Source organism: Etheostoma cragini, chromosome 9, assembly GCF_013103735.1.
Source record: "Etheostoma cragini isolate CJK2018 chromosome 9, CSU_Ecrag_1.0, whole genome shotgun sequence".
Classification (NCBI taxonomy): Eukaryota; Metazoa; Chordata; class Actinopteri; order Perciformes; family Percidae; genus Etheostoma; species Etheostoma cragini.
The window spans coordinates 25,292,103-25,314,639 of NC_048415.1; the positions used below are offsets into that span (position 1 = coordinate 25,292,103).

General features: G+C 40.1%; 5 protein-coding genes and 1 long non-coding RNA gene across 10 annotated transcripts in view; 3 read left to right on the forward strand and 3 right to left on the reverse strand.

The window, feature by feature from the left end:
* Positions 1-404: 404 nt before the first annotated feature.
* plekhb2 (pleckstrin homology domain containing, family B (evectins) member 2) lies at positions 405-4,494 on the reverse strand. 4 transcript variants are annotated; one of them, XM_034880966.1, is made up of 8 exons: positions 4,276-4,494; positions 3,517-3,571; positions 3,212-3,364; positions 2,540-2,642; positions 1,794-1,833; positions 1,364-1,450; positions 851-959; positions 405-746 (listed from the first exon to the last, which is right to left on the reverse strand). In XM_034880966.1, the coding sequence occupies exons 2-8, from the start codon at positions 3,551-3,553 to the stop codon at positions 610-612; spliced, it is 666 nt and encodes a 221-aa protein (XP_034736857.1). In that variant the 5' UTR covers positions 3,554-3,571; positions 4,276-4,494; the 3' UTR covers positions 405-609. The 4 variants fall into 4 exon arrangements, with proteins under 4 accessions (XP_034736857.1, XP_034736856.1, XP_034736855.1 ...); XM_034880965.1 differs by having other exon boundaries at positions 851-962; XM_034880964.1 differs by having other exon boundaries at positions 851-977.
* Positions 405-19,601, reverse strand: LOC117950194. The gene is made up of 2 exons (XR_004657833.1): positions 19,560-19,601; positions 405-568 (listed from the first exon to the last, which is right to left on the reverse strand). It is a non-coding gene; the product is annotated as an uncharacterized LOC117950194 (long non-coding RNA).
* ing5a (inhibitor of growth family, member 5a) lies at positions 4,582-9,288 on the forward strand. Of its 2 annotated transcripts, none has more exons than XM_034880962.1 (8): positions 4,582-4,768; positions 6,360-6,431; positions 6,722-6,888; positions 7,122-7,233; positions 7,314-7,413; positions 7,614-7,749; positions 7,876-7,937; positions 8,706-9,288. In XM_034880962.1, exons 2-8 carry the CDS (start codon positions 6,404-6,406, stop codon positions 8,743-8,745), a joined length of 645 nt encoding a protein of 214 aa, XP_034736853.1. In that variant the 5' UTR covers positions 4,582-4,768; positions 6,360-6,403; the 3' UTR covers positions 8,746-9,288. The 2 variants fall into 2 exon arrangements, with proteins under 2 accessions (XP_034736853.1, XP_034736852.1); XM_034880961.1 differs by lacking the exon at positions 4,582-4,768 and adding an exon at positions 4,784-5,138.
* Positions 9,888-11,352, reverse strand: cep19 (centrosomal protein 19). Its single transcript, XM_034880973.1, has 2 exons — positions 10,991-11,352; positions 9,888-10,385 (listed from the first exon to the last, which is right to left on the reverse strand). Exons 1-2 carry the CDS (start codon positions 11,118-11,120, stop codon positions 10,039-10,041), a joined length of 477 nt encoding a protein of 158 aa, XP_034736864.1. The 5' UTR covers positions 11,121-11,352; the 3' UTR covers positions 9,888-10,038.
* pigx (phosphatidylinositol glycan anchor biosynthesis, class X) lies at positions 11,522-14,584 on the forward strand. The gene is made up of 6 exons (XM_034880960.1): positions 11,522-11,694; positions 12,341-12,431; positions 12,517-12,652; positions 12,950-13,163; positions 13,526-13,626; positions 13,751-14,584. The coding sequence occupies exons 1-6, from the start codon at positions 11,628-11,630 to the stop codon at positions 13,892-13,894; spliced, it is 753 nt and encodes a 250-aa protein (XP_034736851.1). The 5' UTR covers positions 11,522-11,627; the 3' UTR covers positions 13,895-14,584.
* Positions 15,297-22,537, forward strand: part of pak2b (p21 protein (Cdc42/Rac)-activated kinase 2b) — an 8,999-nt gene continuing 1,758 nt past the window's right edge. The window contains exons 1-13 of the mRNA XM_034880933.1: positions 15,297-15,564; positions 17,008-17,370; positions 17,474-17,580; positions 17,698-17,848; positions 18,120-18,151; positions 18,366-18,479; positions 18,638-18,770; positions 18,915-18,978; positions 19,672-19,720; positions 20,239-20,351; positions 21,058-21,175; positions 21,299-21,398; positions 21,500-21,696. Of these exons, the coding sequence (XP_034736824.1) occupies positions 17,181-17,370; positions 17,474-17,580; positions 17,698-17,848; positions 18,120-18,151; positions 18,366-18,479; positions 18,638-18,770; positions 18,915-18,978; positions 19,672-19,720; positions 20,239-20,351; positions 21,058-21,175; positions 21,299-21,398; positions 21,500-21,696 (1,368 nt within the window). The 5' untranslated portion in view covers positions 15,297-15,564; positions 17,008-17,180. The remainder of the gene's footprint in view (positions 15,565-17,007; positions 17,371-17,473; positions 17,581-17,697; positions 17,849-18,119; positions 18,152-18,365; positions 18,480-18,637; positions 18,771-18,914; positions 18,979-19,671; positions 19,721-20,238; positions 20,352-21,057; positions 21,176-21,298; positions 21,399-21,499; positions 21,697-22,537) is intronic.

The window sequence follows — 22,537 nt, forward strand, 5'->3', positions numbered from 1 at the left end:
ACTTTGGGTAAATGCTAGTGTTTCCTCACACATACAACTTGTTTGGGGTGATGAAAACAGACCTCCATCACAACCCGTGTGTGTGTGTGTGTGTGTGTGTGTGTGTGTGTGTGTGTGTGTGTGTGTGTGTGTGTGTGTGTGTGTGTGTGTGTGTGTGTGTGTGTGTGTGTGTGCGCGTGTGTGTGTGTGTGTGTGCGTGCACTCCTCTTTCCCACAACAGACAAGAAATACATGTGAGACAAAGTAAAAGGTACAGTACACAGAAGTGAACATAAAACCTGTAAAAAAACAGACACCAATTCATGGCTATTTCGATAATTCCGCGAATATTAAAAGGACAAATGTGCTCCATGAAACAGAAACTAACTTAAAAAACAGTAAGGACCTGAACCTGACAAAATCTGTACAGTACCCAAAAGGAGTAGCTAGTGTATTTCCTGGCATTTAAATAACTCTTGAAAAGTGAGTAATTGATGTACTATTTGGTTAAGAACATTGCTTTCAAAACACAAAGGGGTGGGAAACTGCCACACAGGACATATGAGAAAGTGCTAACAGTATTTACTGTCTATATAGTTATGTGCTACTAAATGTACATTAATGAAGACGTTAGAAGACAGAGAAAAGAGAGCCAAGTGCCAAACCAGTTGCTGCTCCAGCGAGCATGCCCAAAGCCACATCTCCTCTGTCTTCACGCTGGCGTTCATGAATAACAACATGGTTCACTCCAGGAGTGGTGTACCCACCTGGGAAAAACAACAGCAACATGGTGTCTCATTTTAGTTTGCAGTTATGGAATTTAAACCTTGTTTACTTCTGCACATCCGCTGAGAAATGTGCAGTTATTTACCTTGGTACTGATAAGGATAGGCGTAGGGCTGCCCATCAGCAGAGTAAACGATCTGTGTAGCATGTGGTGGAGGTGCGACATATTCTCCATACGGTCCCAGGGCGTAACCCTGCTGAAAGGAGAGAGCCTATAAAAGACACAGTTGATCCTTTTTGGGATGCCAGTACGAGCCCTCGAGAGTCATTTGATTCAGTGTTGTTACACAAACGGAGATTAGTGAAGCATTTCAACCCTTCCATTACTACACCAGTGGATGGTAGCAGATATCAACTTACTTGTGTTGTTTTCATTAGTTTTTCCCTCAAAAAAGGCTCTTGTCTGACCAAGCCAAATTGTGTAGTAGAACATATACAGCAGCTCAAAGTATGAAGGCAGTATAATCATATTGTACATAATAAAACAATGTTTGACAAATGTATTGAGGTAAAGAAGAGCCTAAAATGCACAGCTACATTGCCAATAGCTTCTTCTTCTTTTTTTAAACTACACTTTTACACTGTTTGTGCCTTTTACCTGAGGTGGTGGAGCATATTCCGAGTAGGGGGGAGGAGCGGATGCTATCACTTCCTGTGCAAAGCCGATCTGAGGTGTAGGGACCACCTTAAATAAAATCAGAAACACAAATGAGGCCACCTTACTTGAAAGCTGAGAATGAACACCCAACAACACGGAGCTATACGACGTTTGAAATCAGAAAAGAATCAAAGACTATGTATTCTACTGCACCATCATAGAGGTGAATAATGAAAAGCAAACAATGTGAGAGTTTTACCCCACAGCTGGTTTCATCTTAGATCATGGAAATTATATTTTTCTACTTTTAAGTCACATCTTGTTTACTTAAGACATTACAATAGACAGGCAGGTTTTACAACAACTTTCCATTCTTATTTTGGTACAAGTCCAAATTTAAGTCGTTTAAGATGAAGCAGAAACAACTCACCGCATTAATTCTGGCATCCTGAAGCGCCATGGTCCACGCCCTGCAACACAAAGAGGAAACATGTCATCTTAGATGTAAAATAATGTCTAATCTGGAAATTAGAGCCCGACCGATATATCTGCGAGCCGATATAAGGCATTTCCCGATCTACCGGTATTTATAATGGCAGATAAAAACTATATATACAGTATATATATTTATATATAGTTTTTTTTTAAATATTTAATCAGAATAATTTATAATGACAAATCAATGATTCTGATAAATGTTAAAAAAATAAAAACAACGCAAAGACTGTTATGAGTGTTTGTCCACCAGAGGACGCGCTACAACGTCCATGTTGGCAACACGCGGATTATTTTTTTGTGTTATTGTGTTGTGGACTTTAGGTTTCACATATTTAGGTTTGTATTTTTATACATTTTATTTATCAGAACTTTAATATACTAAAATATGTTCCTCTGTTCTGTTGTGACAAGAAAACAAAATGTTTCTATTATTTTAGTGAGAACTCATTAATAACTAACGTTAGGGAAATCTGTTTACTTTTTGTTACGTGTTCCTGGATTATTTTTTAAACATATATTGGAATATTGGATTTGTAATTAATCAAGTATTTGTATCGGTCTTAAAAATCCTTTATTGGTCGCGCTCTACTGGAAATATGAACCCAGAACAACTCCACCAACACAGAAACAAAAAGAAAGCAGCCAAAATAATGACTCGGCATGTTTGTGTTGTCTTACAGAGCATCATCTGCGCTGTCTGCACACAGGCTGATGACCCGGCCATCTCTGCACACTATCTGAAAGAAGGCATCACGCGTCTTCCCCTCCGGGGGGTTCAGCTCTGGGTATGGGAAGCAAAACAGCAGGATAAATACATGAGACATGTTTCAAAATATAAACAAAAGATGGTTTAACACTCTTGAGTGTGAGCCTATGAGATCCTAGTCTCGCAATGCCTGACCTTCCTCCACAGCGCTGCTTAGGAGGGTCTGGCTAGTCCACGCAACAATCAGGGATGGGAAGAAAACGTGCTCTGGTTTATTGGCATTTCTTCAAACCAATCACAATAGCCTTGGGCGGTTCTAAGCGCCGGACGGAACCGCGGTGCTGCTGCAAAATAGCCTTGGGGAGGAACTTGTTTTGGTGGAACATGTGTACGTTAAAATGTAGTTTTAGTCGTTAACAGAAAACTCCTATTGGACAGATAGTCTAGCTAGCTCTCTGGATTTACCCCGCAGAGATCTGAGGACCAGGTAACCATAGTCCTCAGAAATCCACCTGAGTTTAAAATGCCAACACAAAGAAAGCAGAAGGTAAACGACATCTGGCGAGACCTCTAGCGGCAATCCTGGAAATCAAACGTTGCTGATATGGAGTTATGATTATCCTGATGCAACAGATGACCAGTACCTTGACATGCAACCGAGTTGCGGATGTTAATGCAGTCGACCCTCATGTGGATGTCATCCTCCACCTCACGCCGTTGCTGATTATTATAGAACACAAGCCGTCCATCAGCCCACAAATCAAACCAGTTTCTCTTCCACCGACGCAGTATGGTACCTTTAAAGAAAACCTAACACAGTCAAGTTCAATCCAAACTCAATTCATTAATACAGGATATCAAACCAAATGTCACAACATCTTCTAACAGCATTAAATAAGTATAACTTTAAATCCATGTGTTAACTGTTCAAGACTGTTTGGCTACTCACTTTGTCGATGGAGCCAACCACTCTTTACCATAGCCATCTTACGGGCAGGCAATTCCTAAAATAATAAAAGATACACACATCAGTCAGTATATTTGTCACTATAATGACACAAGGTAAGGGCTGGTGACTGGGCGTGACTAAACCTCGTGACTGTCAGCACTATTAGCATAAGTTTGAATTTAACAGAATATCTAGAAATAAGTACGCACACTGGTCTTCTTGGCTCGCTATAAAGCCAATGGCGAGTTTTGACCTATGGTTTTGATTTAGCAACTTAACATTAGCTCATGCATGAACAGAAACGTTTGACACCATATAGACATTAGCAGAAGCTAACGTGAGATACTTAGCTATGAGTTCCAGGACTGTCCATTTTTGTGGAAGAAGTCAGTTAGTCGTTCAGATATTTTGGTTCTCGTGGAACTTTTAGCTAACGAAATGTTGACATATTGCTTCAAGCAACAATAGGCCAGTTGTGAATAGGGCATCCTCATTTCTTATTAATACAAGTTAGACTAGAAAGATAATGTTAATGTTCAATACTGGTCATATCACGTGAAGCACAATAACCCCGTCATCACTTAAAGCAACTAATATATTTGTCTAATTTTCTTGTCTGATAGAAGTTAGCTAGCGTAACGTTGTCTGTAGCTAGCTTTTCCCCAGTGTTCATAGTTAGCTTAACACCCACACTGGTCCTTTCAAACGAGGATACCAGTTCATGTATTGGTAAAGGCAGAGGGTAATGTTGTTACTTACTTGATTATTTGTATGTTTTATGAAAAATATTAAGTATTTCGTTAGGAGGATAGTGCAAACACGGACGTGAGCTTTACAAAAAAAAGACGATGCCCTCGTTGGAGTCCAAAAGCCTGACCAATAAACCGAGTGGACACCGTTGCTCCTAGCCCCGCCCGCGTAGCATCTTCCAGTCTCTTTGGAGAGGGGGGCGTTTGTTTTGAATGACGTAACCTATCAGCTGTTTTGAAGTGGTAGCGATCGCATCGAGGGCGCGCTCGTTCGTTATATTCCCTCTGCTAGACATTTAATCAATTCATTGACCAGTGATTGCATTTATAGTTTATTGTCTTTTGGATTATCATTTCGTGGGTATAAGAGATATTTCTCAGCCGAGTAAAGTACACACTGAGATGGTAGATTTAAATTTACGTTAATCAAGTGAACAACGTGCTATTAACTGTCAGCCCTTGTAGCAGTCGAGATCGAGTGCATACGACATGTTAATTCTGAGGTCCATGGTTGATCTGAGGACAAGTTTTATTTGATTTATGCGGCAGGAGACTTGCACACAACCGTTCAATATGCCGCTATCCGCTGCGCATGCGAGTCACAAACTCACACAGGCAGAGCAGTTTTATCCTGCAGCTCCCGAGTGTGTGTGCTGGAGGGAAACAAATTCTGCGTGACTAGCGTGTGTCGTTTCATTACGAGCCAGACTGCAATCTGAAGTAAGGTTATCTCCAAGCTACTGCCTCTGACCGACGGGGGACCCAGGGTTATAAAACAAGCACAACAACTCTCCGGCTAACAGTTTGAGAGCTAACGAGAATAACGTTAACCTGAAATGGCGACGGCAATATACTTGGAACATTACCTCGATAGTGAGTATCCGGTGACACACTGTACTGGTATTAACATGTTAAACATTGTATGTCTGTAGAGGTTTAGCTAGTTTTACTGTGTCAAATATTTTTTGCTTTGGGGAGATAGCAGCACAGCGCGTTAGCAACTAACAGTTAGCAGTTAGGTCACTAGCTCGCCACAGCTAGCTAACTGATTAGCATCGCGATAAAACCGGTGGCATAAAGTTAGGCAAACTACATGTATGCCGTTGGACTCATTCAGGCGGTAATGAAACCATTTGGTGGATAATGGCAGATATTTAACATTGTTTGTAGTTCGCGGTTGCTGTCCATTTCGGGTTCTGTCAAAGAAGCTAACGTGTTGGGTGACCTCGAAATTAGCAATGGTGTTTTGAGGTTGTTAAGAAGTGTTTTCATACTCGGTCTTATAACATTGTTTAGATAATGCCCATTTTGGTAAAAATGTGTGTTTTGCTACAGTATGGCCGGGACCATGCATTTGCAACCTGTTGATGGTTGATAACCGCGTTTCCCGTACAGTCCCGGGGCGGGGTGTTTTGAAGTGCGTCACATAAGAGGGCGGACAGTATATTTCTTCTCTGGGCCAGAGTCGGCTCACCCATGTCTCTTTTTGTCGAAAACATTAGGCTAAATACTGTTATATAATAGCTACTGGGGTGTATTTAACTACCGAACGGTATATTCGACGTTATTTTCTTTGTAAAGACCTCTTAAAGCCATAAATTAATGTTGAATTCACTGGTTCAGTTATCCTAAATAAAATTCTCGTTGTAAATGATAGTGAATGCAAGGGAAATAAGTTAACAAAATAGAAATGCACGTTTTGTTTGAATGGATATACCTTCTGCATACTATTGTGTATTTAATAGTAAATAATTTAAGTTTGTAATTAGTCTTATAGTCTCCCCTCATAGCCTTGTGTTGTCTAATATCAGCTTCATTTTAATGTTTTTTTAAGTTATATAGTTGTGTTTGTGAGAAGTTCAGAGTTTTGAAAGCACCATACTACATTGTGAGTCATTTGATATATTGTTCTTATTGAAGGAATGATTATTGCAGGTTTAACATTTTAAAAATCCAGTATAGGCCGAGCTATAGTTGAACACTCATTGAAAACAGTTGGATTTTACCTAGAATGACGCTACATGATTAAATGGATAAATAGCATTAGAATGTCTCTTTTGTTCTCCCTTATCCTTGTGTCGATTTCCTCTCTAGGTATTGAAAACCTACCATGCGAGCTGCAGAGAAACTTTACTTTGATGCGGGACCTGGACAGTAGGACTGAAGGTAATCATTTACTCTCATGAAATTATTATCATCATCCAAATGCTATATGGATTTAAAGGCTCCTTCGAATACACATGGTCATACATGTGGGTGGGCACAGACTGAGCTTGATTGGCATCTTCTTGACTTACACTTTTAAGATTTTTGTGTGTTGGAAGATCGATTTTTCCATCCCAAAATGTTTTTCAACGACCCTGGTCATTTTTACCCCCCTTAAGGTGGAGCCCTGCAGGTATTGTGCCAATCAATATTGTTTTGTTTTTTAGCACTGTAGTTATCATATTTTGCAGAAAAGAAAGGAGAGATTGACAAACTGGCTGAAGAGTACATTGCTAAGGTGAAGAACCTGGCCTCAGAACAGCGAGTGGAACACCTGCAGAAGATACAACATGCCTACAGCAAGTGCAAAGAGTTCAGCGATGACAAAGTCCAGCTTGCCATGCAGACATACGAAATGGTCAGTCCAAAACAGACCCGTGGGTATTTGGTGGCTTGTTAATTCTATGCGTTTCCTGTCATGTTATTTAGATTTACTATTCTATACAAAGATTTTATCATGTCAGCAGGTTCAAAATAAGTGTTAAGTCACACTGTCTTGTACAAAATGGTTTTCAAATAGTGTATTACTAATTTACAAATGAAACCACAAACGTGGTCTGGTGCTAATGACCTGAGACCGGTTTACTGCAGGTGGACAAACACATCCGCAGACTGGATGCAGATCTGGCCCGGTTTGAGAATGAGCTGAAGGAGAAACTGGAAGTGAGTGGCTACGAAAGTACAGATGGAAGAGGGCCAAAAAGTAAGTTGGGTAACTGAGAGGCTTTCCTCACAAGCAAAAACCGATTGATGCACAACTATAAATGTAACCCTTTTCCACAGAGGGGGAATCCCGGGGGCTGAGAGAGAAGCGTGTATCCAGAGGAAGAGCAAGGAAATGTTCTGATGAAGATTCTCCCAAAAAGAAAAAGATAAAAAACAGGTATGTTTGGACTGGTGGCGCAGTCAGGACAAGGGTTTAATAGGTTGCTGCCTCCAGAAATCTGCATTACCCAATTTTTAGCAGATCTGAAAGTCGTATATTATTTAAAACTTCTAAATACATACTACCGATGACAAATTAATACGCCCACTTTTTAATCATGCTTATTTCTAACCATGTTCTATGTTATGCACTTCTAGCCCAGACCTGAGTGATGCTCTCCTGCCAATGCAACCATCAGACGTTTTGGACATGCCAGTCGATCCCAATGAGCCTACCTACTGCCTATGCCACCAGGTGTCATATGGAGAGATGATTGGATGCGATAACCCAGATGTAGGTTTTTACAGTGCTTCTTTCTCCCTAAAATCAAATTTGGCAAGTTTCTTTACTATCGCAGCCAGTTTGACAGCCTGTTTCAGCGAGACATTACCAATACTGTTGTATTTTTTCATCCCTCAGTGTCCGATTGAGTGGTTTCACTTTGCTTGTGTTGATCTCGCCTCAAAACCCAAAGGAAAATGGTAAGAACTTTGAATCAGTTTAAAAGGTGTTAACCTAAAGAAAAACATTGTCATTATTAGGGTTGGGTACCGAGACCCGGTGTTATCACGGCACCGGTGCTTTAACGACCCGTATCTACCAGCCTGAATAGCAACACAGACTTTTGGGCCACTGATATGACTGCCCTCCTCTCTGGTGCTCCAAAAAGAACATAAGGGGCAACAGAAGCATCGGTGCATGTGGCTCTTGTTGACAATACAATCAACATCAGCTAACGTTAGCCTACCGTTAGTTAGCAGCTGGATTAAACACGGTTAAAATCTTGGCGGCTAAACAGTACAAAGTGTGACTGTACTTCACTGTAGAGGATCCAACAGTGGGACGTTAAACACAGTGCCGCTGCCGTTAGAAAAACAACATAGACGGTGCGTTCACTTGAAACTGGCAGCCTCGCTAGGCATTTAAAGTTATTGGAAAATACCGTTTTCCCATATGGTGGTGTTTTTTTGTTGTTCAGCAGCAATTTACTAGTGAAATATGTTATAGTTATTACTATTATTAAATCATTAAATGTTGACCACATGGCCTTAGCAATAAACAAGTTATTCTTTAATGTCGCTGACTGTTGTTTAATAGGCTACCCTTCCTTTTTTGGAACTTTCTTAAGAAGTATTGCTTTAGCATCGGAAAAACCCAAACAATGCCCAACCCTAGTCGTAATTAATGCTGATTATTAATGATTCTCCTCTGTGCCTTAACATTTTACCCTCCACTCTCAAATCTCTCAGGTTTTGTCCGAGGTGCACCCAAGACAAGAAGAAGAAATGAGATTTCTTATTTAAGAAATGCTTCACTAATAATGTATGTATTTTTGGTGTAATACAATAATGTAATGTAGATATATATTCATTTCCTATTACCCTCCGTAGACATTATGGGTCATACAGCTTCCTCTTTTCAAAGACCTAATCTGTATTCAAGTATAGCTACACAATTCACTTGTAAATTATCAGTGCACTCTGGGTAAATTAGTCTGGGCAGTCGAGTTAAAAATTGCACAAATTATTACAAATCAGAAAGTCCTACTCAAGACCTATGTTGTGTGTATATATTGTCATAACTAACATACTCTTGGATCGTGGCTTTAACATACTTGAAGTATCAATTTTATAAAGAACTATTTTTTTAAACAAATTAACAGCCTGCTGAGAATTTACAATTTTAAACACCTGAAGTCCTTACCAAATATTGGTGGTAAAAGGAATTCTGTGTCAGAGTTTCCGTTGCCTTCCTCCTTAGGGAATACATTAACAACGCACACATGACTGTAATTGATACCAGTGTAAGCAATTAAGGTTTGATCATCTTAAACCAAACAAGCATGAAAAATCATTATTTTTATCGATTTTTCAAAGAACCTGCGACATTTTTGAATGTATTTTGGTACTAATGGTCAGTCAGTGTCTCATGTTATCTGAATGAGGCATTTTAGCACGAAAATTTCCCCTGAAGAGGTTTGATACGGCAGGCTTGATTTTATGATATATCTCATTTAAAGCTTGGCTCTAGTGCACGACTTCAAACCATATGGAAATTTTATATTTTTTTTATATATATATATATATATATATATATATATATATATATATATATATATACACACACACACACACACACACACACACACGTGTGTTTTGTATGATATGAAACAATATTTTGTGGACACACTTTTTTTCCAACGATATATATATATATGTTGTATTATTGTTGTACTCACATTTTATTTAATAGGATTTTAGCATCTTCTGTTCAACTGTGAATATCCCTCACTTAGGTGTATGCCACAAATATACGAGCCAAAGTCTTTGTATTTTATAAAATTCAGTATTTTATAACAAAATAAATATTCACTGTTATATATGCAGTATCTCATTAATTGCCATTCTTAACCAAAACGTGTTGTGTGAAAAAAGTGTCAATATTTCTAGAATTTAGTCTCCTTATTGATGGAAATGGGGCGGACAAAACATCTGTCAGATTTCCCTGTTATCTAACAGAACCTCAGTGTGTTGGGTAATTATCAGTCTGAAATGTAGGAGAATGTATTGGAAGAACAGAATTTCAAAATCCATCATCAGACTCGTCGTCCCAGCTGCAGTTTTCTTGGGCGGTCTTGGTGAAATCCATTTCCAGATCATAAACAAAGTCCGGATCGTCTTTCCGCTTCCGGTTCTTTTCGAACAGTTCGTCCATTTGGCCCTTCTTGCGAGCCAGCTCATCGTCGTCCAGTTTGTTGAGGTCTTCGTCGGGGTCCAGGCAGAACGAAGCCAGACTGTACTCTAAGCTGAAGCCTTGCAGGTGATCGCGCAAGATGATGTGAAGCTTCTCCAACTGGCTCTGGGACACATCCTCCAGGTAGTCCCTGTGCCGAGGGTGGTTCTTCAGCCTCTCTGCAGCCATGCCGTAGTCTGGAATTCAGGAAAGGAGACATCATGGACTCAAACTGCTCTGTGAAAACTTTCATGGTGAGATGAACCTGCTAAGGGGCCCTATTGACCCCCTGGTCCTTCACACTGGATCATGTATTTATCCATATATTTTGGGTACAGTGTGTGCATACATGTTAGTATAGATGGCAAGTTCATTATTTTCCCCAGGGCCTCAGAAACTTTGCTACAGTCTCTGGATCAAGGCAGCATAATACAAACTGAAATTATCAAGGTTTTGATACAGGGTCCTCAACAAGACATGGCCTATCAGATAGAAAAATCGGCCTTCCTTAAAGCCCTTGTGCTTAGTTTACAAGGTGTTTAAATGGGGCGTGACGACATAAAAATTGCAGTTATTTATTATATAATGGGGCCTTGCACCATAGGGTCTGGAGTCAAGAGGCAGTTATCGCTTTTTTTTGACTGGGTGGTCTAAATAGTCTCATGAAATCATAAAAAATACAAATGTACCGAAGTAATGACCAATAACAGAAAAAAGAGAACAATATCTAGGTACTAGGTAAAAATACATTTGTATGAGTCGCACAATTTCTTATATTATAAAATATATTTTCGTGCCTTACCAGAATATTTTGAGAAGTTCCGCACAGGTATTATTCTTTTACGCTCACGTTTAGTTTCCTTGTGTTCATAAATTAAAACTATAGAGGGAGGACTGAACTGCACTCCACATCGCTTTGCCTTGAAACTCATCTTCGGTTTGTGTCTACAGCGGTCTAGTTTGAACTGGTCTCCACTTGACGTACAGCTGGAAAAAGCTAGCTAACACGTTTAAACCATAATTCATATATTTTCAATGAGTATATGACGAGCAATCTTCAGATGATATGAGTTGACGTTGCCTGGGTACTGCTCACCATTAGTCAGTCTCCAACCTAGCTGTCTTGCCCGAAGCCTGCCTACATTATAGCAAATACGTTAAAGTCCTATTGTTTAACTTAGAATGACGGTGATGGTTGATATCGGAGTGTTTGAACAGCTCTTTTTATACATAATTATTATCTCAGAACTTTCCAATAATGCCTGCTCACTTTGTCTTTCTAGTCAGGCACTGTCGCGGCTTCCCTAAAACTACAAAACGGGTCCTTCAACATTCTTTTCCGTAAACAATTTAAAAGAGTGCACCGAGTATTACAGTCGTTGTTGGCTAAATAGATTACAGAAAGCTGTAAAAAGCTTGTTATAATTCGCCATTACTTGATGTATTTTGTACTTTTTTGTGCCTTGGCTTGTTTATCGACATGCCATTGCCATTTGGTCGCACAGGGTAAGGTATTATGTTGGAACTAGAGTAGCCAAACCGGATAAAACCGGATAAACAGATTCGTTATGTCACTAAAACTTAATTTCCTTTCCAAAAACCTGACATATCTAAATTCGATTTATAATTTAACCACATTAACCCACTGTTGTGGCATCCTTATCTTTTTTCGTAATGCTTTAACAGACTAACAAATAATGCATACTGGGGGGGGGGGGGGGGGGGGGGGGGGGGGGGGGGGGGGGGGGGGGGGGGGGGGGGGAATCGATACAGCATAGTATCGCAATATTTTCAGTGGTAATACTGTATCGATACACAGGCGCCAATTATCGATCTTTTATTATATTTGTGTTGGTCAGTTTGTCTTGATAATCCCATTTTGCAGCAATAAAACTGAAGTGATATGAACAAAAGGAGAAATGTTTCTTTTTAGATAAAACAGATGTTGACAAAGTTTCCTTTTGCATTATGTTTATAACCGCAATAATATCATATTGTAGCATAATTATCGTGATGATATCGTATCGGGAGGCGTCTGGTGAATCCACCACTAATGCATACATGTATTATTACAGTTGTATCATTACAGTAATTAAAGTCTGCTATATCCTGGATTATGGTCTTGACTAACATAACCTACATATTTTTGTAGATGGGAAGAATGAGAACCCCTGTGGCCTTCTAAAGCAGTGGCTTAAATCCTCGCTAGTTTCAGTGGAGATCATCAAGAAGGGTTTTCACAGGTACTGGCTGTGTATTGTTTTGACATTAAACTGTAGTCTTCAACGCTCCTTGCCAGTGGATAAGGGCTTTCTGATGTGTTTTTAGGGAGGTGGTAACCACTCTTGAGCTCAGCCCTGATGTGCTCAATGGGGTCAGAGTTCTGCTGGTCCATAGATGGCCCAGAGGGGTCTTTGTTGATCCGTACCAACTTGCATCTGTGAGTGATCAAAGTGATTGGCAGGTAAGATTGACACTTGTCATACTCAGCTTTCATTAAGTAATTGAGTCAGAACATAGCACATTAGCCACTGCTACTACATTGCACATATCTGTACATGTTGTTCATACACTGTTCATTTTACATAGCCATAATTATTCTGCTCTTATATATTTATTGTCCTGCCTATGCACCACCTGTCTATACTTGAATATCACTTTGCACTTCTGGTTGGATGCAAGCTCATTTGGTTGTCTTTGTACTTGGCACAATAACAATAAAGTGTAATTTTGTAATTGAATTATTTATGTCTTCTGTAAGATATTACTAGATTCAGCCATTGACCTAGAGGTGCCTGCTCACAAGACTGTGGGATTTGTCACCTACGTGTATCCCAGCCCTGATGGACCGACTCCCAGATCGCTGAAAGTAACAATTCCCATACACGGTCGCTACCACAGGCCTTCTTTTGTTGGGGAGACGTTTACATCTGTCGACATAGAACCTCCAGAGCTGCTGCTGTGGACTGAAAAATGTATGTGGGTCATTTTTATTTTGTAGTCACGTGTGTCTCTCTTCTCAGAAACTATATCAAATACAACTTGATCACTAAAGTACTTCTTGGGTGCCCGGATACATAGCTCAGGTAGAGCGGGCGCCCATATATAGAGGTTTACTCCTCAACGCAGTGGGCCCGGATTTGACTCCGACCTGCGGCCCTTTGCTGCATGTTCATTTCTTCAGCTGTCCTTTCAAAATAAAGGCTGAAAATGCCCCAACAAATGAATAAAGGCCTTTGTTATTGGTTGTCAAAAACACTGGATGAAAACTGTAGCTGACGGAGACAGAAAATGAAGTGATTGTTTGTCCTAATCTGAAATTTTTTCTTCTATCTAGGTACCCATCTTAACAACAAAGAGCCTCATACTGCCGTGGACGCCCCCTGTACCCCTGACAATTCGAGCACATGTTCGTGGGTCAAACTCCAGCATCAGCAGGTGGTTCTTTATAAATCACCTCAAAATACCTTAAGTGGAAAAAGCATCCAACTTTTTTAATGATACTAATCGTCTATTTCTCCTTTTCTTTCATTACTCAAAAAAAATTGCTTGTCTCCTGTAGGAGCAAGGCCCGATGGGTGTCCAGTTTCCAGTGGGTGACGGGTCTTTGGTGACGCCTGTGTGCGGTGGGACTCTTTTAGTCACATTGCTCTGCTGTGTGGCACTGTCCAAACACATGTGGAAACATCGTATCATCAAACTGTGATGGTCAACATATATTGTGTTAAACCACTCATGATCCTCTAATTATACCGTTCGGTCCGATACCAGGCTCACTCTGGTATTTTTGTGATGAAGGTTTTTGTTGTAAACCATCAAAGGGCCATTAACACTAACACCACAAAGACAGCAATAGTCACAGATAGAAAAGGTCCGGCGTAAATGAATAATTTTAAATTAAAAAAATGCATAGAACACCTTATCTTTTGAGCTGACACAAACAGAGAACAGGACTATTTTACAACGGGCCAGATTTCTAAATGGAGGATCCTGGTTTCTACTCTGTAGAGTAATCCAGAAAGTTCAGTTAACAAGGTTCCTGTAATATGTCTGTTACTGTAAATTAACGTTTGTAATTTGGTTAATCCTCTACTTTTTGTGCAATATTTCCTCCTTATTTCTGATTATAATCTCAGCTCAGAAGTAGAAGCCTGGCCCAAGCCTACGTGAAGATGACACTTATTTATTTATTGAATTTAAAACATTTGTCTATGGCCACAAATCATGTCCCTATGACATACTATTCCCCAACTGCAAACAATATTTTAAACTCTACAATAATAAAAAGCCAACATCTGCTCACTCCACTTATTGAACATTGCAGAGTGTGCAGATTCAGCACAATATGTACATTGATGTAAATGGTTTGTGTAAAGAATTTTAGGAAGTAAAAAAATATATAAACTGTATTTATGTGGATTTTTTTTTCTATTTCATTTAAATCAACAAGGAGGACAGTGGTCATGTTCCGCTACATTAATTATAATAGCTTTCTACTTTCCTCTTCACTCAAAAACTGGAACAAGCTGATAAAATATGTATACATATGATACTGTCAGTTGGAATAACATTGGGGGGGGGGGGTCAACCATAAATGGATCTAAGGAGGAAATAAAGGAACTTGGGTGTTAAAGGGTTATATCCTTATACCCTTACCATATCGATTTGGGTATGGCAAAACACCTAAAATTTTGTCAGCCTGCTTTTTTCCCCCAAAGATCATTCCATCTGTCACAGTACTGATTTCTTTTAAACAAAAGTGTGTATCATTATTTCAGAACTTAAAAAGACCACACTGTCTTCATGGACCATGATTGAATTTAAAATAAATTCCAGTCCAGCTTGCAGGTATTTTTCAAAGGTATTTCAGTACGAAACTGGGTTTTCATACATTTTCTCTCCATCTGATAGGAATAATTGAGTTTCAATGAGCATGGACTACATGACCTTAAATGCTATTCGCTCTAATTCAACTTCTAACTTCCAGTTTCTGCTCTTTTAAGGTGTTTCACACTTTTAATATTCCCGATGGTCAAAACGTGTTATTAGAGCTCTAAGTAAATTTGCACACGGGCTGTAATGTCTGGAGACAAACTTCATACACACAATTCATTGGAAACATGTATTGAATAGGCCAGGGCTGGGGCGGTAGTTCCGCTTCCCCTTCGCCGTAGCGGAATTATCCAAGGGCCGAAAAGTTGCATTGTAAATAGTTGTATCCACGTTTTTACTAAGTTATTTGTACGCGTTGTGTGCCACCAAGGGCCCATGTAACAGAGGATGTACTTTTAACGGATTCAAAACCATTTACCAAGCCGTCGAGGACCGAGAGTCAAGTTATAACGTTACTTAAGTTTAGCTGGTGTGGACTCTCCGGTGAGCTCTGCTGCTCCGTTAGCCTGCAAATAAAGCAGTTTTTTTTTTTTTACCGTATAGTTTGCAGACTCTGTAGTGTTAACTAGACCACCTTTTAGCCATGTTGTTATGTCGGGGGAAACCCATAGCTTTGGTTGTCAGACTAGATAGCATTAGCTAAAAGCTTAACGCTAATCTCGTAGAATTGCAAGAATTGGTGTAGCTTGTCATGCTAACGTTAGCTTTAGCTACCACAATTATTGGCCAACAAGTTAATGCTAACGTTAGCTCGCTAGCCGCCCCTGTTGTTACTGATGTGAAGGGCATGTTTGACATGAATACCGTTATATGGGGAAAAAATGGGCTCAACGTCGATATGTTAACATTTATTATCTTAACAAGAAGTAACTAGGTGTCAGCTTCACATGTCTGTATGAAGTGCACTAGCTAGTAGAAGAGCAACTTGCATTATTATTATTTTTTTCTCCACAAATGGGCTTCTCTTTTAGTCTTCTTCAGATGTAGCATTTGGACACTAAAAAAAGCATCTACTTCGTTAAAAATGTGTTTAACCTTATACAGATTAATAGTAGGGGTTCAGAGGGAATATCTTGAGCTGTGGACACTAATTTCGCTTTGCTAACTGTCTCTCCTTTCAGTTAACTTTTACATGTAACGTACAGTTTACAGTCTGTGCTCCCCCTCACTATGAGTGTGCTAGTCAGTGTTGGTGTAGTTTCTCAAAACCAGTTAACACATTACTAGTTAATGCCTTACTTTACTACATTACTCTCACTGCTGAAAGTAACTAGTTACACTACTAGTTATATGACTTTTGGATTACAATAACATCCTTTGAGATGTACCCTAACTTACTTGCCAAATAACAATATAAAGTGAAACCTAATGTATGGCCAGATCAACTCAACACCTTATACCGAGGGCATACAGAAGATCTCTCTTTTATGCTCTTTAATACCACAAAGCTGACAACAAAGTTGTGAACATCAGCACATTTGTCAAGAAGTACTGGTGGTTGTCCACTCTTCACAGCAGCACTGCTAGTTGTCGCCAAATGATTTGTTTGGAGACAATCATTTTTATGCGTCACTGCAGTCGCCCTCCTTATGAGCTGTTTATTTTTACTTTAAGTAGTGGCAATTCCTTATATTAAAACATTTTGTCTGTATAATGAGATAAAGTGATGACATTTCTTTTGTAGGGGGTCTCTCTGTTCTGTGCCTTACAATATTGTGGCCCAAGATGATGTTTTTTTCCCCAATTACCAAATACTAGACGTGGACCCGAGTAAGAGCAGCAGTGTCCTTGGGATCCTATTACTAACTAAACTAAATTGTTTTATAGTAGAAAGTGGTTGCCTGCTTATTGGTCACAATATTCTGCTGTATGTGTCACCTTATTGTAGCGTGTGTAGGGTTTAATGAATGTCTGTTTTTCTTCCAGGTACCACTTGGTGCTTCTGTTCTGTACTGCAGTCATTTTCACCACATCCTCCTGTAGCACAAGAGCACACCTGCGCCTCATGCCGATGTGAGCGCTCCCCCTCTGTTCGCCATCCCCACCCGCCGTGTTCCCCTGTCTTCTTAGCCCTGTGAGGCTCACAACAACCTGTAGTGATGTGTGATAACGGAGACCCTGAGGATAAACCCCCCGCCCCTCCAGTCAGGGTGAGCAGCACCATCTTCAGCACCAGCTCTGGCAAAGACTCACTCTCAGCCAACCACAGCTCTAAACCCCTGCCTTCTGTGCCTGAGGAGAGAAAACCTCGCCACAAGATAATCTCCATCTTCTCTGGGGCTGAAAAAGGTGAGTTTGGCCAAAATACGTTTACCGTTAAATGTATTTTTTCCTTTCCAAGTGGTCTGATAGTGGTCATGTGGGATTTGAATTAGTTTTTGGTTACTGTCAGGTGGAAGAAAGAAAGATCGAGACAAAGAGCGACCAGAGATCTCGCCACCTTCAGATTTTGAGCACACCATACATGTTGGGTTTGATGCTGTCACGGGGGAGTTCACTGTGAGTTTTCACTGTTGCTTTTTGACACTTGATTATTGACCAAAAACACACATTAACATCACATCTACATCTACATCTGCATTATTTTGACACCACGCCATCTTTTGTCGTACACAGGGTATGCCAGAGCAATGGGCTCGACTACTCCAGACCTCAAACATCACCAAGTCAGAGCAGAAGAAAAACCCGCAGGCTGTGCTCGACGTTCTTAAGTTCTACGACTCTACAGGCAACGGCCGTCAGAAGTACCTCAGCTTCTCGTCTTCTGGTGAGGCTCAAGGTTAAATTAACACATTAGGTGTATTTAGTTACCTGCAGGGTATTATGACTCCACCATGTTTGTAGGTTCAAGTTTATTATTGCCTAAAATTATAATTTACCCTTTTGTCTTCAAATAGATAACCTTTTTTTCCCATTCTCCTAAAGAGGAATTAGCTCAATATTATCTAAAATAAAACAATGAGTGACCACACCGGTACTGGGTAAAACAGTACAATGTGGTAGAAAATTACTTATAAAAAATCTTCTTTTTTTCACAGAAAAAGACGCATTTACTCCAGGGCCTCAGTCTGTAAGTACAAAATTATGATAATAATAAAAGAAACTGTTTATTGATCACCAATGGGGAAATTACAATTTACACTCTGTTTTGTTAGAAATCACTGCATATGTGGCGGGGTTGGATAAGTGGTAGAGCAGTGCACAGCACGGTGGCGTATTCCTTTAATACACACGTGCACTTTTATTTACAAAGGCTAACAACCGTTTCCTTCACTCTACCTCAGCCTGTCAAAAAAGGCAGCGAACCCTCTTCTCCAAATATCAAAGACATTGACGATGACGACGACGATGAAACCCCTCCTCCTGTTGTGGCACCGAGACCACAACACACAAAGAGTGTAAGTCAGCTGTGTTTCATAGGCTTGACGGCACAGTTATTACCTTTACATTAAAAAAGTCATTATTACATCATGTTTCACTTTCTGGGGATATTCTATATGTGAATTTGAAAGGTATGTATTGAATGTCTGTCTTTGGTTATTGTTTTATTGCACAGGTGTATACTCGCTCTGTTATTGACCCCATCCCTGCTCCGAGCACGTGTCCAGACGGAGAAAGTGCCTCCAAGGCTGCCGACAGACAGAAAAAGAAGGGCAAGATGTCGGATGAGGAGATCATGGACAAACTGAGTAAATAATGAATAAATCCTTCATCTTCCAAATCTGTCACGCAACCATACAGCAATTTCAATCCCACATGTCATTTATTTGCTTAAATGTATTATTTATTGCTATATTGTTTCCTTAACATAATGTGATTATTATGTCTTACAGGAACGATAGTCAGCATCGGAGATCCTAAGAAGAAGTACACCAGATATGAAAAAATTGGTCAGGGGTGAGTGCGGCTCCAACAGTTGCAATCAGAACGTGTGATAGGATTAAAATTATGTGTACTATATAGTATTGCTTTTATAATAATAGGACCTTCTACATTTATTTTGGCTGTTGTTAAGCTGCAGTCGGAAACAACCGTTTGTCATTAGGTATACTCTTTATCAAAGTAGAGCAAATGGATAGAGGGCACTTAATAATGGGATTAAATATTTTACTTGTCATTATTGAATCCTAATATTCCAGTCTCGATAGCAGGAAAATGAATTCTCGGAGTCATAGCTTCATTGGGTAAAAAACTTTTTGGAGTTAACAGAGCTTTGTGAGATTGTGTCATTTTTTGAGCTTCATCAGTGTCAGGTTTATGAAGCCAGATACTTCCATCGAAATCCTAACTTTCTCAGTCAGAAATATTCCAAACAAAGCGTCATGCCGCAACGATGATAGATAAATCATTACTGCATAAATACAACTGTTTAAAAAAATATATAAATACACACACACACACACGTAAAGTTAAAAAGGTGTGGCCAAATCCTCCAGCGTAGAGCCTCCTCAGGCGTGTGTGTCTGTGTATGTATATACGTGTGTGAGTGTATATATATATATGTGTGTGTATGTATGTGTAGACTAATTTGAGTGGACTATTTGTTGAAATTTGCTTTGAAGTAAATAGCTGATCTCATTTGTGTCGCAGGGCTTCAGGAACAGTATTCACAGCCATTGACGTTGCCACAGGACAGGAGGTAAAGAGTGACGTGGGCCATTATGAGGAGATGGGGAGACTATAAAACGAATAACCGGGCCACAGCAGTAATACATAAACTTAAGATAGTAAATAAGTTAATAGTTTGTAGTTGTTTGTTTATTTAGCACTTTTTCTACAAGAAATACCTTTTTAAAGTGAGACTATGTAACTTTTGCTTAACAGCTGCCACTATGGCAGCAAGTGATAATTATAAGATAATGGTAAGTACTACGTACTGTAATAGCAACACAAGTAAAGAATAATCAAGTTAGCAAAGTGACCCAGTACACAGCAATGTCCATGTCATATGCTACCTTTGATGCCAGACCAATAAGGTTGTATCAACAAAACTTCTAAGTATGCTAAACTGGCATGGGTGTGTTTTTAGTTAATATGAATTAAACATTTCCCTTTTTAAGGAAAGGATGAGAAGTAAATTAAATTGGATATTAAAACTTGATACTAACATGGTCCCATCAGTAACAGTAATTCTAAATATCTGGTCTCTTTTTACAGGTTGCCATCAAACAGATCAACTTACAAAAGCAGCCAAAGAAGGAGCTGATCATCAATGAGATTCTAGTGATGAAGGAGTTGAAGAACCCCAATATCGTCAACTTTTTAGACAGGTAACACCGGGAACGCACCGCACGCGTAAGAGTCGCGGATAGCAGCGTAACGCAGATATTTTTATTTTGGCGCCCATGGTATCCAATCCGTCCGTTCACATAGTGTGCGCGTATGCCCCCGCCTGCTGCAGTCAGAGTTTTGGAGTCTCCTACATTTGTCACGCGATACATGTCATGCCAGGCAGGTAATTCCATACAGGAAGACCACAGTGCAGATGGATTCTTTACAAAAAATAAAGCACATTTCAAATTAAAACAACTAGGTCCCTGAGGATTTTGGATGTATTGACTTCTCACGAGAGACTCGATCAGACACATCGCAAGAGAGAGAGAGAGAGAGAGAGAGAGAGAGACCGATGGATGGACAGAGATTGACACACATACACACACACACGCTAAAATTAACAGTTTTCCCCACTCATCCTGTCTTTATATTGGAGAGATAGAGACAGAGAGAGGCGAGAGAGAGAAAGGAGAAGGATCGCTTTGTGACTGGCGCATAGAAATAGGCGTCTGGTGTGAAAGGCCAGGCGCACGATCAGGCTCTTCTGTACGCTATGCGACACTTACGCCTGCAGTTTGTTCCTGGCGTAAGACTGAAAGTAAATTATCAAGTCATAATTTTAACAAATCCAAAAAGTTGTCATAACAGCACACCAGTTGGACACCAGTGTGTGACGTCCGTGTGTTTATGTGTGCATGTCAGTTTCCTGATGGCCGAGGAGCTGTATGTGGTGATGGAGTATCTGGCTGGCGGCTCGCTGACGGATGTGGTAACAGAGACCTGTATGGATGAGGCCCAGATAGCCGCTGTCTGCCGAGAGGTACGCTGCACTCTTTATAACCAGGGCTATCTTGAAGAGATCAAATCCCTCTTGAATGTAAAAGTTAGAGGCCAAACAAAAACTCAACTTTCAACAACTTTTCCCTTTTTGCCATACCTGCAGTGTTTACAAGCATTGGAGTTCCTGCATGCGAACCAGGTCATTCACAGAGACATCAAAAGTGACAATGTGTTACTCGGGATGGATGGCTCTGTCAAGCTGAGTAAGTCCTTTACTGATGTCATCCAGAGCAGCCTGTTAAACCTGGATGTGTCAGTTATTTTACTGTAACAATGTATTTGCTCTTCTCCATCTCTTCGACAGCTGATTTTGGCTTCTGTGCCCAGATCACTCCAGAGCAGAGTAAACGCAGCACCATGGTAGGCACGCCTTACTGGATGGCTCCTGAGGTGGTGACCAGGAAGGCCTACGGGCCTAAAGTAGACATTTGGTCACTGGGTATCATGGCCATTGAGATGGTTGAAGGAGAGCCTCCTTACCTGAACGAGAACCCACTACGAGTGAGTGAGAACATTTTAAATCAACTGTCTCTTTTGTTTAATGTTTTTTTTTTTTTTTTTTTTCCAACACTTGGACAGGAAAATATCCCAATCGCTAATCTAATCACCTGTAAGCAACTCTATTCAGGTTCACTTCAAAGACACAGTGTAATGTTCATAATAAGCAGTCTTAATTTATATCAAAATCCTTAATAAGTTACTAATGGGATAAACGATTGGTTTGTGACTGGCTTTGGCACAGTTGCTGAACAACTACAGTCCTGAAACTCAGAGTCAACCCAAAAGCAGGACAAATGCTCCCAAGTGTCATAAGAGTTTGTCCTGCTCCTCCTACACACGCTGACAACAGCTTTCAAGGAATAAGCCAGGTGTTTAAAAGTTGACTTGTTAGCAGAAGTGGTCTGACCTGGTCTGGAAGAAGAACAAGACTTCTGCAGTTTGGCAGCAATTGGGGTTCCTCCCTATGAGATGGAGAGGTGTTTTAGTATCAGTGTTTGGCATTCACTTTCTGAACGGTGGAGGCACAAGCCCAATCCTTCTTGTCAGTTATTGGCTGGAACACTGTTTGGTGGTGCAGATGGGCACAGTTTGTTTTTGATGTTGTTTGTAGACCCTGGGCTGTCTACAGAGACTGCGTTTTTTTACAGTGTGTTCAGAGGACATGCAGTTAGCAGATAGTGAGGAGATGTTTTTTACAGTGTGTTCTGGGGACATGCAGTTAGCAGATAGTGAGAAGTTTTTTTACAGTGTGTTCAGAGGACATGCAGCTAGCAGATAGTGAGGAGATGTTTTTTACAGTGTGTTCAGGGGACCGGCAGCTAGCAGATAGTGAGGAGATGTT